The following is an 18,833-nucleotide window of genomic DNA, read 5'->3' on the forward strand; positions in this document are numbered from 1 at the left end:
ATCTCTAGTCAGCCATTCCATACTCAAAAGTAAATGGGTAATTTTTGGGTAATGTTCGTTCCCTCACTGAACATGCCCCAGGACAACGTCATGGCCTAATTAAATAGCTATTCAATTAAGAGGTTATATCTAGCCTCATCCTTACAATGTCCTGTCTCTGCTCCTTTCTCTCTGTAATGGTGTCATAACTTGTGGGCTAACAGGACAGATGGCACCAGTCACCCAATAGAGGGCCTTTAATTTCAACCTCAATGTGTAATTGGGTTTGATATGGGCATTGATTGGAGATGCTGGGGCCTTGTTACTGTGGAAAGGCATTCATTAGCAGTCAACAGTGATCTGTCTCTTACCCAGATTACAGGGGATACTGGTTCAACCCTAAGGGGTCTGTCCTATTTAACCAGTGTGCCCTAAGAGCTTAACCAAACCTTTTAGCCTCATCTAGTCGTATATGTCTGTCTGTCTCGCCCCTGTCTTGAAGAAGAGACGGGCCCCAGACCAGAAGGTTCCGGTTGCATCCGGAGAGCAAGGTTATCACTTACAGCTGATTTGACGAGACACTGTCTGTCTGTGAAGACGACTGCATGGCTGCTGTAACCTGAGAGACTAATGCTCTTTAGAGCCGAGACGAACAGACTGCTTTACCTGGTGGGCTAGACGGTACCCTTCCTCTTTCCTCATCATTTTTCTCTCCACTGAGTGGTGGGAAATTCTCTGTCTCTTTATCGTCTCTCTATAGTTGTGTCCCAGAGAGGAGGAGCAGCATAGGTGCTGACGGAGTTGCCCAGGGTGACAGTGGGGGCAGAACAGCGAGTGGCTGAAACAGCACAAATACCCCTGTCTGATGCTGCACTCTGCTTTCTCCCCAGTCACCCTCTCACCTAGCCCTCTGCCTCCACACTCAACACAGGTACAGGGGAACTCACTGGGAAGGAACAGAGCTCTGTGTGTGTGTTACATCCTGATCTGTGATGATTGTTTTCTCCATCGGTGGACTCTGAGGACAGAACACTCCCAGGACAGTCCAGGATATTTTTGGCCTAGTTGGAGTGTGAGGTGCTGGGAGTCCAGATTCATCCAGGCACATTCCTGAGACAAGCAGCCCAACCCTGTCTCTGTCTGTGGGGCTGCAGGCTGCTCACTGCAGACACTGCAGGCTCGCTGGTCACACCCTGGGAAAGAAGGAGTGCTGAAAGGATAGTAAAGGACAGAGGAAAACAGAGTGTCCTCCAGAGTTAGGGAAGGAAAGGGAAAGGGGGATATCTAGTCAGTTGGTTACAATACTGCTCTTCACATTCTGAACTAATGCAATGCTGTGACATACTGAGGATTGTGGAGGGAAAGACTAGCCAACCGACCACAGACCAACAGGAGGAATTCATAGCTTGTGGCTGGTGTGAAAGGCAAAGGTAAGATATTATTTATAGCTATGTGAAAGAGGAACCTTTGCAACCTTATACTGTATGAAAGGCTCTGTATTCATGTAGGATTAGCTCAGCCTGTGCATATACCTAATTTAGACTCACTAACAGCAGCGAGGTTCAATAAACTATGTGATGTTGTGGTTCTATATCTTACTCCGAGTTAATTAATGACCTATGTACTACGTGGCCTATCAAAGCCGGCCAGTAGTAGTCATATATTGGGTGTCATATTTGTGGATGTGGCCATGGTTTTATTGATGGTGTTTTCCTGTTTGTAATGCTGTGGTTTTGTCCCCAGACAGTGGTATCACTATCAATACCCATACATGGTGCTTGTTCCTGTTTGATATTATCCCAACATCGCTCTCAAGATGCTGAGTAGAATATTTGATATGGACACACATGGAAATAAATAATAGATAGCGCTCATAGATTTGTGGCTTACTTTATGCAAGGTTTCATTTTCCCAGTACCCAGATTCAGGGTTTCACCATTCAATTTGTTTTGTACCTTGCTCTGGCGTGACAACCCCACACTGTTGAATTGATTTGAAGCTCATCTTCCAGGAGGCTAGCCTGATATCAGAGAGTATCAGGGTGGAAAGTCTTCAACAGAAGTGGTTGAAGAAGTGTGTCTGTGTCTACCAGGAAGTGTGAGCTATCAGCACTCCCTGGATAAGGAATGTGTGAAAATATGTGTGTAGGAGGTTGAAGAAGCCATTTAAGGAAGCCAGGGTGATTATGGTAAGTAGAAGCAGAGGGGAACGGTGGACAGGGGGCTGAAGTAGATGCTCTATTCTCTCTTGAGGCACTCACTATGAAATGCCCTTCAAAACCCCTGCATTTCATTGCAGGTTCACCCTCGGTTCCTACAAAATTATGAGAGGATGAGGAGGTCTGATGATGAATGCCCACCAGCTTCAGCTCAGATAAAAGTGCATAAGTAATATGTGGCCGAAGAGAGACAGGCAGTGTACATCATTTGTCTCCTGGGTGGCTTTGATAGCTTCACTAACTCCTAGTTGTTTAGATCTGACATTGAGAGAGCATGAAGCACATCAATGGACTAGTGATGGGCAAAAAAATCCATACAGTTACATATCACAATATTATTTTTGGACGATATTATTTGACTCCCAAGTATCGATGTAAAAAAAGAAAAACTCCTGTATTTTTCGCCCTATAACTTGTTCTCCGTCTTATTTTTAAATAGTGAGCCAACATGTTTTCAGCACTTTTATTTCCCTGTCTGATCAAAACTAATTTTGTCTCTGCAGTGACGTACACCAAGTGGCCAGTATATTCGGTACACCCATCTACTACCGGGTCCGACCCCCCCTTTGCCTCCAGAACAGCCTGCATTCTTCGGGGCATAGAACCATTGGTATGAAGGGACCTAACGTGTGCCAGGAAAACATTCCCCACACCATTACATCACCGCCACCAGCCTGTACTGTTGACACCAGGCAGGATGAGGCCATGGACTGGTGCTGCTTACGCAGATTCCTGACTCAGCCATCAGCATGACGCAGCAGGAACCGGGATTCGTCTGACAAGGAAATGTTTTTCCACTCTTTAATTGTCCAGTGTTGGTGATCTCGTGCCCACTCGCGACGCTTCTTCTTGTTTCTATCTGATAGGAGTGGAACCCAATGTGGTCGTCTGCTGAATTAATAGCCTGTCTGTGACAAGGACCAACGAGTTGTGCGTTCCTAAGTTTAGGTCAGTCATTTTGCCCATTCTGAAGTTCAATCGAACAGTAACTGTGAATGCCTCGATGCCTGTCTGCCTGCTTTATATAGCAAGCCACGTGACTCACTGTCTGTAGGAGGGAACCATTTTCATGAACGAGGTGGTGTACCTAATCAACTGGCCACGGAGTGTATAGTGAGCAATATGTTTGGAACATCAAATCGCAATAAAATCACAGTATCGAATCGCAATACATATACAATCGTGAAAATCGCAATACATATTGCATCGGCACCTAAGTATCATGATAATATCGTATCGTAAGGTCCCTGGCAATTCCATTTTAGTCTCTGGTTTTTGTGTATTTGTGCTTCCTGGGAAGCAGAGCAGGGTCAGGCTAATGCTGCATTTAGATGGTACGAGGTAGACGGCAAACCGGATATCATTGTTTTCAATGAGAGCATGACTGTAAATGCCGTCAGCCTCTACGGTAGACGGGACTTGCTGCCAGAGTTAAAATATTTAAACTTTTGCCGTCTGCGTTGTTTTCTACCGGATGCTAATTTTCACAGTTTGTTTACTGAAATCACCATAGCAATTCATACCCTCATGCTGGCTTGCTTTTGCTGTCACCGCCTTTCTTGCTTTCTTGTCCCGCTATGCCGAATGCGGTATTATGCATTATTCCAAATGACATAATTGGTGCGGTTAGACTGGAGAATCTGCCAGACTGGTGTAAAATCTACAATGCTAAAGAGGCCCTTGTTTGGAATGTGAGTACAAGTGACTCATGGGAGGTAGATGCTACGAGACTGGGGTACAGAGTCTGTCTGTGTGGATGGATGAGCAGGGCAGCAGTGGATGAGGCTGGGGGTGATGAGGGCAGTGCTACAGTAGATGTGGAACAGACCAGGGGTCAGGGATGAGAAGGGGGCTGAGGTAGAAGGGATGAATGAGGGATAAGGATGGTGCTGGGAAAATGAGTTCTCCTCTGGAGGATCTTTTTTCCTGCTGCCGGAGTCATCCTTAACCTGTGCCCCCCCCCCCCCCCCCCCCCTTCATTAGCTGATAGGAGCCATTTTCAGCAGGGCTAGTAATCAGTCTCTTAGGCTGCTGGCGCATTGCCAATGCTCCGCTGTTATTTCTCAGGGCACGGACGCTCTCTCTTTCCCTCTCGCTCTCTCTCTCGCTCTCCCTCCCTCACTTCCCATTTCCACATCTTTCCCTACTCCCTCCTTCATGTTACTACTCTCCATTCCTCTCTCTCTCTCTCTTTCTCTTCTCTCTCTCTTTTATTCCTAATATTCCCCCGTCTCTCCCCCTTTGGCTCTCCCCTCCCTTCCCCTGCACATGCTGCCAGTGTGACAGGGGTGCATGCATGAGTGCAGGAGCAGAGAGCGGGGGGCATCCAGCCCAACACAGGAAAGGAAAGGGCTCTGACGTCACTGCTCCACTGTGGAATGCACATAGCAGAGGAGAGGAGAGGGAGGGGAGCTCTGGCAATCCCAGGCTGCTACTACTACTGCTCCATGGCCGAGGCTCCACTCTGGTCTCCCTCTGGTCCTCCTTAGTCCTGCTGTGTTGCTGCTCTGGGGTGGACTGGGCCCCTCGGCCCTCCCATCCCACCCCAGAGCTGTGGCTGTTTTGGGGAGGGTCTCATCATGTCAGATGTGGGCGTGCTGCAGTAGCCCCACCCCCTGTGTCTCCGTCTGAGTGGGACAGCCCAGGAGAAGAAGCGGGAAGCAGTGTTTAAATGCGTTCCTGAGACAACGTCAACAGTCGGCAGCATCACAACTGAGTGGAGTACAACACAGAGCAGAGAGCTGTCCTGTCCTGTCCTGCAGCTAACATGTGGAGGGAGCCGGGCTACTCCTCCTCTTCCTCACACACCCCTCAACCCAGGGCCAGGAACCCCTTCTACCATGGGACTCATAGCAGGTCTGTATGGCTGACGTCCCCTCCTGGAGGACTCCTATAGCAGAACTAGCACAGATGTACCGTAGCCTTCTTTATGGCTACCTGGCTATGCTCATTTTGATGTGCTAGAGGTTGCTAACAGCTGCTGCAGACTCACTGCTTTGCCTACCGTAAAGTGTCTGGGTATGCTCCCTGGCAGGGAAGTTTTGACTTGTTTATCATGTGTTAGTGCGGAGCAGACATCTGGCTATTGCCTACCTACGATGTCTCAGGCTGAATCTAAATGATCAGAAACCAACACTGTGGACTGGTGTACAGAGGAAACCTGCATTTAACCAAGCCTTTTAGCTCTGCAATGCTGTCTCTTGCCCCAAGGAAAACGGAAGAAAGGGAAGCGAAATAACCATTATGGTGCTTTAGTGCATGTTGTCATTAATATTGACTACTGTGTTGTTGAACTGTTTCACGTTCACTTGTTTCTGTGTGGTCAGTATAGTTGTGTGTGTTTAGGCAGGTTGAGGACACACAGATGGTTGTTGGAAAGCTCAGTCATGTTGTCCAGAGACACTGACTAGCCTACTCCTTGTTCTTGTGGTCAGGCAGACAGTAACACCCCTGTTTGGAATGTGTTGTTTGTGTGGGGTCACTCCTCACACCGCTCTCAGGACCCAGCTAGACAATTTATACATCTGTCCCATATCTCAGTTGCTCAATTCAGTGATGATGGGCTATTTATTTCACTATTTGTTGAAATGGTTTTCTCCATACTTCATTGATTGAGGAAGTAATACTGTTTTCTCTACCTCACTGGTGTGAACATACTTAAACACAGATTGAATCGTTGAGGTTTACATTCATATTTATATCAATGAAGTATTGCTAGTGTTTAGCTCATGGCATGATTGTACTCTGTCATTACCGTTCCCTTTCATAGGAGTCTATGACTTCCTGCTTGTTATCATTCTATCAGAGTCTCAGTGTCAAGCACAGCAGTAAGGTTGTTTGATCTATTTATCATTACTCCCTGCTGAGCTCTCAGCCACAAAGTGCCCCTGCTCATAAGAAGTGTGTGACAGCTTCAGACCACATATTGTGACCCATTGGATGCAGGGGACTGGGAGTGGAAGTCAGACCAAACTAGCCCAAACCAGTTCATCCCAGCCTAGCTTGGCTCGGCTCGACCCAATCCAACCTGGCCGAAACTAGCTCAAAGGAGCCTAGCTCAGTCCAACATATCTTAGCCCAGCCCAAATCAGATCAGCACATCACAGCCTAGCTCAGCCAGTCTGCCACTTGGCCATAGGGCGACATGGCGCAACACTCTTCATCTGTATGCTCTGAACGTATGGAGGTCGTGTCTTTCTTAGCTGGAGGGTTTGGCTAGCGCCCGCTACCCGGTTGACTATGAAACATTTGAGAAATAACATTGAAGCAGGCTAGGACAATATATTCAATAGAGGAAAGTAGAGCCTGTTGTTACTCACATAGTTTCATACACTGAACAAAAATATGAGTTACAGTTCATATCAGGAAATCAGTCAATTTAAATAAATTCATTAGGGCCTAATCTATGGATTTCACATGACTGGGAATACAGATATGCATCTGTTGGTCACAGATGCCTTAAAAAACAAGGTAGGGGCGTGGATTAGTCCGTATCTGGTGTGACCACTATTTGCCTCATGCAGCGCGACACATCTCCTTCACATAGTGTTGATCAGGCTGTTGATTGTGGCCTGTGGAATGTTGTCCCACTCCTCTTCAATGGCTGTGCGAAGTTGCTGGATATTGGCAGGAACTGGAATATACGCTGCCGTACATGTCGATCCAGAGCATCCCAAACATGCTCAATGGGTGACATGTATGGTGAGTATCCAGGCCATGGAAAAACTGGGACATTTTCAGCTTCCAGGAATTGTGTACAGGTCCTTGCAACATGGGTCTGTGCATTATCATGCTGAAACATGAGGTGATGGCGGCGGATGAATGGGACACAATGGGCCTCAGGATCTCGTCACGGTATCTCTGTGCATTCAAATTGTCATCGATAAAATGTAATTGTGTTCGTTGTCCATATTTATGCCTGTCCATACCATAACCCCATTGCCCCCATGGGGCACTCTGTTGACAACGTTGACATCAGCAAACCGCTCGCCCCCACAACACCATACACACTGTCTGCCAACTGCACGATACAGTTGAAACCGGGAAACTTTTCCAGCTTGCCAGTGGCTATCGAAGGTGAGCATTTACCCATTGAAGTCGGTTACGCAACTGCAGTCAGGTCAAGACCCTGGTGAGGACGACGAACATGCAGATGAGCTTCCCTGAGACGGTTTCTGACAGTTTGTGCAGAAATTCTTCGGTTGTGCAAACCCACAGTTTCATCAGCTGTCCGGGTGGCTGGAATCAGACGATCCCGCAGGTGAAGAAACCGGATGTGGAGGTCCTGGGCTAGTGTGCTTACATGTGGTTGTGAGGCCAGTTGGACGTACTGCCAAAATCTCTAAAAGACGTTGGAGGCGGCTTATGGTGGAGTAGGGCTGTCCCCGTTCTTTCGACCAATTGAATGGCCAAAGTGTTTGAACTTATTTTCCATATATAGACACACACCCTATGTGTTTGAATAAAACCAGCTACATACTGTATGCACTGAGCTTGTCTGATGCTTTAAGCACACTGTTTGATTAAATAATTAAGACACACAAATGACTAAAGAAAGAGCCCAATGGTCACACTGTTAAAAAAAAGACAGTGAGTGCCTGTGTGACTGGTGCACGTTGTCTCTCTCTCCTCCTTACTGCAGCGAAAAGGCACCATAGCACAGCAAGTGTTTTTTGCGCTGTCCATGTTGAAGCTGCAACATAATTTCAGCCATTTACTTTCTTTCTGGAAAGTTCTGTTACTGAAATCCCTAATTTGTTCAGGAAAAACATTCCCTATTCCCTCAACCCTTGCTCCCTTTACATGAAACATGTAAGCATCGCATGCAAGTGGCCAATAGGGCCTGACCTATAGCCTATCATAATCACATCAATAAATTGGTTATAACAAACTCCGAACACAGTAATGTCGACAGCAAAATGGATGTGGAGGACGTGAAAAAGAAACTCAAATTGGGCGAATGTTTACTGGTTGCTCAGGAGGGAAAGAGGAAGTCAGATCTGTGGAAGACATTTGACTTAGTTGTGGAAACCACTGGAGATCAAGAAAAGGGAAGGTATAGGAGCAAAGGTTGCGTGAGTATTATGTTTGCTAAACAGTTGCTGTTAGATTACAATATTTATACCCTGATGAAGACGGCTTGTCTGTCGAAACGTTGGATGTTAGGTTATTAAATTATTGCATCTGAGCTCCTAGAGTGTGCGGCTCTCCTTTAATTTTTCAAGTGTTCCACTCCGCTTGCCAGCACCTCGACTAAATAGGCGTGTGTTTCTTTCACCTCAAGATTACAATATACAATTTTGTTTGGACCATTTGGAACCGTGTAAACAACACTAAATAACTAAGTCTACCAGAGTCTGTTCTGACGAGAGAAAAAATAAAAAATAAAGCCTTTATTACTGCAGACTAAAAACAGTTGCATGCATTTGTGAATTGCGGTTTATTTATTGTTTAGGCTAATGATTCAAAGCTCCCTTTGTTATTTAATTACATCTAAAATGTGTGATGGCATGAACGAATGAATGATTGATTGATACAGTAGCCTATATATTGAAATATAAGCCTCAGTAAGGTACGGTATTAAAACTAGACAGGACGCGCTCTTATGCCTACAGCTCGATGATGGTTATACAAGGATACTATACGGTGACCACTAATGATAATGACATTACTTATTATTATAATGATGATCATAATAATAATTGTAATAATAACAGTAAGGAGATCAAGAAAAAGCAGGCTATAGGAGCGAGCGCTACGTGCATATTATGTGTGACAAACAGGTGCTGTTAGATTACAATATCATTTTTCTGCCTGTTTGGAACAGTGTAAACAACACTAAATAAATTATAAGTATTACCAGTCTGTTTGAACTGGAAAAAAATTGTAAAGCCATTATTACAGCGTAGCAAAGATTAAAAACAGCCAAATCTGTGAAATTGCTTTATCTGCCATTCTGCCATTCTATAAAGCTTTGTGCTCACAGAATCAGTTGGCTATTAAACAAACACTCAAACAGGCAACAGAAGCAATACAGTGCCCTCGGAAAGTTTTCAAACCCCTTGGCTTTTTCCACATTTTGTTACGTTACAGCCTTGTTCTAAAATTGATTTTAAAAATAAATTCCTCATCAATCTCAACACAATACCCCATAATGACAAAGCAAAAACGGGTCATTAGATTTTTTTGCAAATGTATTACAAATAAAAAACGGAAATCTCACATTTACATAAGTATTCAGACCCTTTACTCAGTACTTTGTTGAAGCACCTTTGGCAGCGATTACAGCCTTGAGTCTTCTTGCTTGGCACACCTGTATTTGGAGTTTCTACCATTCTTCTCTGCAGATCCTCTCAAGCTCTGTCAGGTTGGATGGGGAGAGTTGGTGCACAGCTATTTTCAGGTTTCTCCAGAGATGTTCAATCGGCTTCAAGTCCTGGCTCTGGCTGGGCCTCTCAAGGACATTCCGAGACTTGTCCCGAAGCCACTCCTGTGTTGTCTTGGCTGTATGCTTAGGGTCGTTGTCCTGTTGAAAGGTGAACCTTCGCCCCAGTCTAAGGTCCTGAGGACTCTAGAGTAGGTTTTCGTCAAGGATCTCTCTGTACTTTGCTCCGTTCATCTTTCCCATCGATCCTGACTAGTCTCCCAGTCCCTGCCGCTGAAAAACATCCCCACAGCATGATGCTGCCACCACCATGCTTCACCGTAGGGGTGGTTCCAGGTTTCCTCCAGACATGATGCTTGGCATTCAGGCCAAAGAGTTCAATCTTGATCAGACCAGAAAGTCTTGTTTCTCATGGTCTGAGTTTTTAGGTGCCTTTTGGCAAACTCAAAGCGGGCTGTCATGTGCCTTTTACTGAGGGGCTTCCATCTGGCCATTCTACCGTAAAGGCCAGATTTGGTGGAGTGCTGCAGAGATGGTTGTCCTTCTGGAAGGTTCTCCCATCTCCACTGAGGAGCTTTGGAGCTCTGTCAGAGTGACCATCTGGTTCTTGGTCACCTCCCTGACCAAGGCCCTTCTCCCCGGATTGCTCAGTTTGGCTGGGCGGCCAACTCTAGGAAGAGTCTTTTTCCATTTAAGAATGATGAAGGCCACTGTTCTTGGGGATCTTCTATGCTGCAGAAATGTTTTGGTACCCTTCCCCAGATCTGTGCCTTGACACAATCCTGTCTCTGAGGTCTATGGACAATTCCTTCGACCTCATGGCTTGAGTTTGGCTCTGACTTGCACTGTCAACTGTGGGACCTTATATAGACAGGTGTGGGCCTGTAAAGTTAGCAAAATGTGGATAAAGTCAATGGGTCTGAATACATTCCAAAGGCACTGTATGTATGGATGATTTATAAAGCCAGGCACATTTTAACAGTTAGGCTATTTATTATAGACCTCCAGGTCACCGCCGACTCTGACACAGCCTGGGATTGAACCTCGGTCTGTAGTGGCGCCTCAAACACTGTTTTGCAGTGCCTTAGGGCGCTGTGTCACTCGGGAGGCCTTCTCCTCAATTTTCTTAAACGATTATGCTAAGCCCTATTTGCACAGGACTAGTATTACTAGAGAATTTTGGTTATGAAATTATTACCACAAAATGTCTGTTATTCCAGAGGACGATTTGGACGGGATACATTTTTCCCAAATTGCCCCCTGTAATTCTTTATTATTTCCAATAAATTGACAGTTATGACTGAAGGCTGGAGGGTTTTTCTACGGGTGACGTCCAGGCAATAACAGAGCTACACTGGTAACTTGAGCTTGGTTCTCAAGTTTCTAAACCATACCAAACCATCTTTGGTATAGTGTCGCCATATTATTTGAATTGAGAAAATGTGATCGTAATCATTAGGATATTTTAGCGATCCACAGTAGACGTCCTAAATGCCCTCCAGCCTTCAGATGTGAAACAGTGCTCTTGAGATGCATTTTAAGGCTATGGATGCAAAAGTGAATTTATAATTTTCAAACGTTTAGGTCAGTTGTATGCTGCTTTGCAATCTATTAACAGCAAGGGTTACATTAAATGGGTACAATATTTTTTACTGATGCATTCGACAATGTTACAGATATTTTGTTTTGTGCTTGTGCACATAATTACATTACACCACCACCCTCAGTATAACTAATCCCGTCCGAATAGGTCTTAAGGCAAGGGCTGTTTCCTCATCTCTGCTGCTGCTGTTATAAAATAATATTAGATTTCTTAGTGTTGCACCATTACTTTTGCAGAATATAACCATATACAATTTCAGTATCACACGTCTTAGAGTGACGGTCTGTGCCGTCCCCGTGGCCTCCGCAATGGATTAGTCCACTGAGACAGGCGCAAAACAGATGTCTTGTGCAACATGAAAAACAATATTTATACTGCTCGGCTAAAGAAATCTAAATCTAGGTCGACCAACAGCCTATCGACCAAATAACCGACCCTTATTTCCATAACCGACCCTATGGAAGTGAACATAAAATTTGCTGGTAAGAGCTCTGGTGGACATCCCTGCAGTCAGCATGCCAATTGTACGCTCCCTCAAAACTTGAGACATCTGTGGCGTTGTGAAACAAAACTGCACATTTTAGAGTGGCCTTTTATTGTCCCCAGCACAAAGTGCACTGGTGTAATGATCATGCTTGATATGCCACACCTGGATTATCTTGGCAAATGAGAAATACTCATTAACAGGGATGTAACATTTGAAAGGAATAAGCTTTTTGTTTGTATGGAACATTTCTGGGATCTTTTATTTCAGCTCATGAAACAATGGGCCCAACATGTTGCGTTTATATTTTTGTTCTGTATACATGCGATATAGAAATTCCTTGAATTTCCATAAAGAGTTAAGGATTTCCAATAATAGCCTTGGTGATATCTACCAGAAGGTTGAGGTCTTTGAAATGGGAGTGGATTCCCTGTAATTGTCACGTTCCTGACCTGTTTTCCTTTGTCTTGTATTTATTTTAGTTGGTCAGGGCGTGAGTTGGGTGGGTTTGTCTATGGTTGATTTTCTATGTTGGGATTTTTGTGTTCGGCCTGGTATGATTCTCAATCAGAGGCAGCTGTCAATCGTTGTCCCTGATTGAGAATCATACTTAGGGAGCCGGGGTTCACGTGTGTGTTTGTGGGTGTTTGTTCTTGTGTCAGTGTTCCGCCACACAGGACTGTCACAGTAGTTATTTTGTATCGCATATTGTTTTTGTTAATTATTAAATCACTATGGAAACTAGCCACTCTGCGTATTGGTCCGATCCGTCTCGCCTCTCCTCGTCCGAGGAGGAGGATTACGACTGCCGTTACGGTAATATTAAGAGCATGACCTTTCAACTCCCACAGAAGGAGATTTATATCAACCCTGTGCTGCTGACAAATACCTGGGAAGGGTTGGTTTTCCTAGTATCTGGAAACTCACTGTTTCCTCAAGACTGTCCAGCTGGACTTCAGGCTAAATGGGGCAGATGGCTGGGTACTCCTGATGCCTGACTTCCAAAGCCTCTTAAGTCTCCACCCCCTCTACAAGAGAGGACTGAAAATAGCCCCCGGATTCAATAACTCTCTATCAGTATAACTTCCCAGAATGTCTTTGTTCACTTTGTTCACCCCGTACTTGCTGGATCATTTGTAGGAATGGCTTGGGTACAGTACCCTGACTGACTTTATGTCATTTTGCTAGTTTGGTATCAAATTTATAAAAGCATCACATGAAAATCTCTAAGGGATTGATTATATTTTCTCTGTCACACCTATTGAAGATTGATTTGTATGAGCTATGGTTCTAATACAACTGCTTTGTAAAAGGATGACCTTGGTGGACATGGTAAAGACACAGCTGGAGAAGATCTAAGGATATGTACTGAACCAATTTGTACCCACACAGTATGTGAATGCTTGGCATAATGCTGAAGGAACAGATTGAGAGAGACAAACAGGTCTTTGATACATCCGTGGTACGTTCTTCAGTGCTTTGATAGTTGTTTGGACCAAATGTGTGTCAGAAGCAGATATTTAGTCATAAATCTATACTGTTAATCCTATTATACCATATTTAATACTGTATACAGGATTACAGTAAAGTCAGCCATTCTTACCACTGGAGAAAAGTCTATTAGTCCCTGATGCTGCTGTGGGCCCTGTGTCTGTTTGTGTCACCATGGTGGAGGGCCCTGTGTGTCAGTGCCACTGAGCGGTGTGGTTCAGTAGCGGTAATGGAGCGCTGTGTTGGGTTAAACGTGTGTATTAGAGCAAGGCCCTGTGGGAGCTGGGGCTGAGTGGCTCTGTGGCTCTGCTCTGTTAGCCTGTCGTCTGGGGACAGTGTAATGAGAACTGCAGGAGAGACCCCAATGAGCCGGGAGGTGCCTCCCAGTAGACTAGGTGATCACACAACACCCTAAAGAGCTGACTCAGTCTGCACAGCCACCGGGGGAGGGGGGGGTGGAGAAATAGAATGAGGAGGTAGGAGATTTAGAGAGAGGCGGAGAGAATGAGATGGATAGTGGGAGTAAGATGAAGAGAAATTGCTCCTCTTGATGTTGATGCGCAGTCATAAAAATCTGTGTACGTTTTCATTCTATGTCCTGGGGACTCTGAGGGGATGTTATACACACACAGCCAAGCCAACGCGGAGGTAAAAAAAAAAAAAACTCTCTGCTGCAGTAAACATTACATCAGAGTTGTGTGAAGAAGACCTCTGCCTCGGTCACAGGCCCATACCCATCAAACTTCCTCAGGGAATCGTTCCTCTGTGGCACAATTACCGCAGACTAGTCAAGTTTCTCTCCCAGTGTGTGTGTTTCTGCCTCAGCATGATTCATAAAGGACTTCATTCCAGAGCGACTTACAGTAGTGAGGGCATACATTTTCATTTTATTTTCTTCGTACTGGTCCCCTGTGGAAATCGAACCCACAACCCTGCCGTTGCAAGCGGCATGCTCTACCAACTGAGCCTCACAGGACCAAGTTATGCATAATGCATGGTATATCTAATGAAACTTCATGGTGAATATGGAATGAAGGTAATAATAATAATTTATTTAATAATTTATTTAACTTGTGTAGCGCTTTTCATTACAGAAAATCATCTCAATACGCATATAAAGCGAAACAAACAAGACATTTAAAATGAGATGGTAGAGATGGAGATTGAATCTCTATTTGGCTTGGGATGAAAGGCTGTGAGTTGAGGCAGTTTGGATTGGAAAGGCAGTGTAGCTTTAGCAGGGGGGGCATCGATGGTACAGCCAGAGAGAAACAGATACAGTCTGCCAAACAGGCCTGGAGCTCTTCAGCAGAGCAACACATCTTCTTCTCCGACGGTCAGTTCCTCCAAATGGCCCGCTCCTCTGTAGGTACTGGTCCTTCATTGCTGAACATGTAGCACCCACCTGGGTGATGCCATGGCTGCTGAAAAGCACACAAAAATCACCCACATCTTGGCAGTGGTTAAGAACAGTCCCTGAGCCTCTTCTGCCATCGCTAGACACAGAATGCAGTGCTTGTTGTAATTCTTCCCTACAGATGAAACTGTAAAGCTGGGGATTCATTATTTGAATCCAAACAGACAGCTAGCTAGAAGATAGCCAAACAGTAGAAAATTTAGACTTTTCATCCCAATTCTGCAACTCTGAGCGTCAAGACCACGAGGCGTAAGTGATCAACCCCCAGATCAGTCAAATCCCGGACATGCAACCGAAACAAACAAAAATGACACAATTATGTACAATATTCTCTCTCTAGGCGACCTCATGGCGGCATGGCAACCATGGAACTCATGAACACATCTGTAGATTATCTAACAGAGTATCGTTCATATCTTATCCTGATACACCACCCATAAACACATGACATCTCTTATCTCTGCGTTGTGAACAAGCAACATTTCCACCTGTCCTGTGCACAGTGCAATGTTAGCCTATGTTGGGCTGAGGTATTATAGGGTGAGAACAGATTTATTTAAAGCATGTCAATACATTCTGCAATGATTACCATGCTATAATTACTACCTAGATCCCTAATAGATTTGACACTATCATAAATGGATTGTAGATGAACGTGTGTGAGCGTGTGTGTGTAAGGACACTGTGTGTGTGTGTGCACATACGTGCCATTGTGTGTGTGTCTGGATGCGAGTGTGTGTGTGTGTGAGGATTAAAGCTGTGTGTGTGTGATACTGTAAGGGGATTGGACATGTTCCACAGCATGAGGGGAGCTGAATCCGATTGTCACATGATCCCTCTTTATGTCCCCTCCCTCAGCCCCAGGACAGGATCACTGTCTGTTTACATGGCGGCCATGAAATGCTATTGGAATGAGAGGGATTAGCTCAGATACAGATAACCTAATTCCCTACTCCGAGTCCTACAATAGAATAAAACCATGATCCTCTTGTCTGGTATCCTTCCACTGTATGAGCCTGAGGTATAGGTGGATAGAGTTAGCCTGTTAAAGTGATCCTTGTGTCGCTTTTGATATTTCAAACCCTCTCGCCGTAGGCCAGGCTTGGAGATGTGGTGACAAGTGCTTTATGCCCTTAATAGTTTCTACTCAGCGGAGCCAAGAGGAAACGTTTTCTAAACGACGTGGAGAAACGACAATGACACCGTGGGCGGGCGGGCCCTTCTTGACATGAAGGATGTGTGTGATGGTGTGGAGCAGTGTGATGGTGTGTGGAGCTCCGTTCCAGAGGTGCAGTGCCCTTCATCACTGTCTCTCCCAGGCCCAGGCCCAGCCCACGGAGGGAGAACAACAGAACGACAGGAGGGGCTGCCAAGCACAGCCCACTCCTCTCCCCTGCTCCGCCCGTGCAGGGCTGTGTGTGTGCCCTCATTAAACAACGCACCTCCTGCCTTTACATCTCACTCTCTCCATGACAGGAGACTCTGAATGACTGGTGTTGTCAGTGAGACATCATAGACCTGCTCTAGCCGTACCCAGCCAAGCTGAGTAGAGTGTCTCTATTCACTCTGTGACAGACGCAAATAACCCCAGTGATGTGATGAAGTCTATATGCTTGATGTAGCTGTAGCTTTCTGTTTTTATCTATTGTGATTGCTTTTCACTGGTGAGATTCCAACAGACCTAGAGAGCAGACTCCCCTCTCCCGTATTGCTGCAGGCTGCAGTGCTGTGGCCAGTGGAATTGGATTGTGCATGGCTGTGGAGGACATCGATTATTTTCAATTTACACAGCTACTGCTTCCATATGTCTCTGAAGACTTTTATTGACCAACCACAGAAGCTGAAAAGAAGCAGCTTCCACACAAACTATTTTTAGTTCATCTTGCTCAACAAATTGTGTTATGTGACTTCTACTTTCATTCTTTTTTGTTGTTGTAAACAAACATTTTGTTCACACTGTTGGAGTCCAGCAAAGAGGTTACCGAGCCATACACGGTTGACGTGACCCACGTTTAGCCGTAATGATTAGTGTTCATCTGATGTTGGATTTATTTTTGATGTCAGAGGATGAAGAGGATCAGATCAGACAGATTGTCTAGATGTGAACATATGCAATTTAGTGTGTATGTGAGCGTGTGTTCGCTCGAGTGTGTGTGTGTGTGTGTGTGTGTGTGTATATGAGCGTGTGTTCGCTCGAGTGTGTGTGTGTGTGTTGGATTTGCCAGTCACCCTCCTGTCCTCTTGAGATTGCAGACCGGTACATTGACACAGAGGAATAACAGAGTCAAGCCATTGAAAGACCATTCATTTGGTCCTGGAGACCCCTGGAAAGAAGATTATTATTTAAAAGGCACTGGTGAGAACCGAAATCAATCAAGCTCAACGTCAGTATGGAAACTGATAACTGTTCCTGTATGGGAATGCTGAAAGCCTGCAGGTAGGAACCATTTGTTTTGATGCAATTATGTGTTCTACATGACACTGTTTGTCATAAGATTGATAGACACATTTGGATAATGTCAAGGTCAGTGCATGCCGTGTGTCGGTTTATGGATTGTAGCTGACTGCTGGGTTGAGAAACAACAGAACAAAGCGCTGGTAGTTTCCCAGATGTAAGCTGTTCTGTTGAACGTTACTCAGATCAACTGATTCCCCTTGTCTGCTTCTAATGCCCTGCCGTTCTGTCAGTCTCCTGATACTGCGCTGTGGGACATCAGACTGCATGTTTGATGTAGAACAGCGTTTTTCACTTCTGTTTCAGCTCTTTTTCAGACGTTCAGACAGTCCAGGCCTTTTGTCATGTTCTCTCAGCGGGGGGGGGTGACTTATTGTTCTTTTGACTGGAAAAATCTGTCACCTCTGATCGTGGTGCTGCTCCGCTCTGTTCGGCTGTGTTAGGCTCTGTTAGGCTGTGTTAGGCTGTGTTAGGAGCCTGGGTCTCTCAGGCATGGGGAGCAGAACCAGCCTGTCCTCCCAGCCCCTGAAGCACGGTGGGTATTTCTCACCTGGCCTCATGGAGACAGACACATTCTCCCTGTGCTGTTCTGTACTGTAGTACTGGGCTGTGAGACAGGACAGTGGAGCGCCGTCTCCATTAGCGATGCATGGTACCTGCTGTAAATCTGCTCATGTTGTGACAGCCCTGCCAGTGTTTTTTGTGTAGGAATTTCAATGATGAATGCAGTTAACTGTAGAGATGAGTGAGAGCCTCCTCCATGCCCACCACTCCTCTCCTCTCCCAGTCACCAGCTCCACATACGGCTGACTTTGCTTCGGTGCTCATCTCACAAGTGGAGGGAAACATATTTCTTCTGATGAGATGTGCACAAAACTGCTCTGAGTGCTTGTAACAGCAGAAGTTTGCGTGTATGTGTGCATGTGCGAGTGTGTGTGTGTGTGTGTAATAATCCTGTACTGCAACACAGATGACCAATAGCCTTCACATGAGAACAGCAGTGAGCAGAGCAGTGAGTGAAATGGAGAGTGGAGCTAGGGGGAGTAGTCAGTAGTGTAAATAGGATTGCTAGTTCCTTTAGCCGCTGGCCATTCGCTCCAGACAGACCTCCATATTTCAGAAGAGCCATGGATTGTTCTCAGGACTCAAGACTTTTATTCCAGCCACCCCCCTAAAAGGAGCCAATTGAATTGTGCTACGTTCTCCCTGATCCACAGTTTGTTATTTATTGTTATTACCTCCTAGCATGAGTCCAGAGTTTGCTATAATAAGACAATTTTATTACAAACCAAAATTGATTGAGCATGGCATGATTTCAGAAAGATCTGGGTGATAAAAGCAAATAATAGACATGTTTATTTTGACAAACGAGGACATAGCCCTCTCTCATCTCAGTCCAGAACATTTGTCATCTGTCAGTGAAACATCAATTAACTTCAACTTTTAGTGAATTCATCAAGGTTATTTTATTTAATTTTAAATTTTGCTGTAACATTCTGGCTGAGGAAGGTTATTGAATTAATCCACAGCTTAATGAGCTTTATTTGATTTATTAGGTTGACTTAACCCTTATTACCCGGACATCATGAATACAACCACAGTCTCGTTAGCTTAAAATGATCTGATTAAATCACTACTACATCACTTCAGCACATTGGCCTGTATAGAGAGATGACCCAAGATCTCCCAGCATTCCTGTTGTCGAAGGATGAGATAGATGAGGCCAGGTGGTGTTGCTGAGTACAGAGTAGTACAGGATGTCTGTGACCTGAGAGGAATGTCATTCAATGTACAGTATCAAA

General features: G+C 45.1%; 1 protein-coding gene across 14 annotated transcripts in view; it reads left to right on the plus strand.

Moving 5' to 3' along the window:
• The window catches only part of plekha7b (pleckstrin homology domain containing, family A member 7b), a 173,839-nt gene that overhangs the window by 16,117 nt on the left and 138,889 nt on the right, over positions 1 to 18,833 (plus strand). The window contains exon 1 of one of the 14 annotated variants that reach the window (XM_071380881.1): positions 4,706 to 5,053. The exons of the other annotated variants lie outside the window; for them this stretch is intronic. Within the exon in view, the coding sequence (XP_071236982.1) occupies positions 4,965 to 5,053 (89 nt within the window). The 5' untranslated portion in view covers positions 4,706 to 4,964. Of the gene's footprint in view, positions 1 to 4,705; positions 5,054 to 18,833 lie in introns of those variants that run through there. 14 annotated transcript variants of the gene reach the window in all.

The sequence above is a fragment of the Salvelinus alpinus genome, chromosome 33 (assembly GCF_045679555.1).
Source record: "Salvelinus alpinus chromosome 33, SLU_Salpinus.1, whole genome shotgun sequence".
In the NCBI taxonomy this organism is placed as follows: domain Eukaryota; kingdom Metazoa; phylum Chordata; class Actinopteri; order Salmoniformes; family Salmonidae; genus Salvelinus; species Salvelinus alpinus.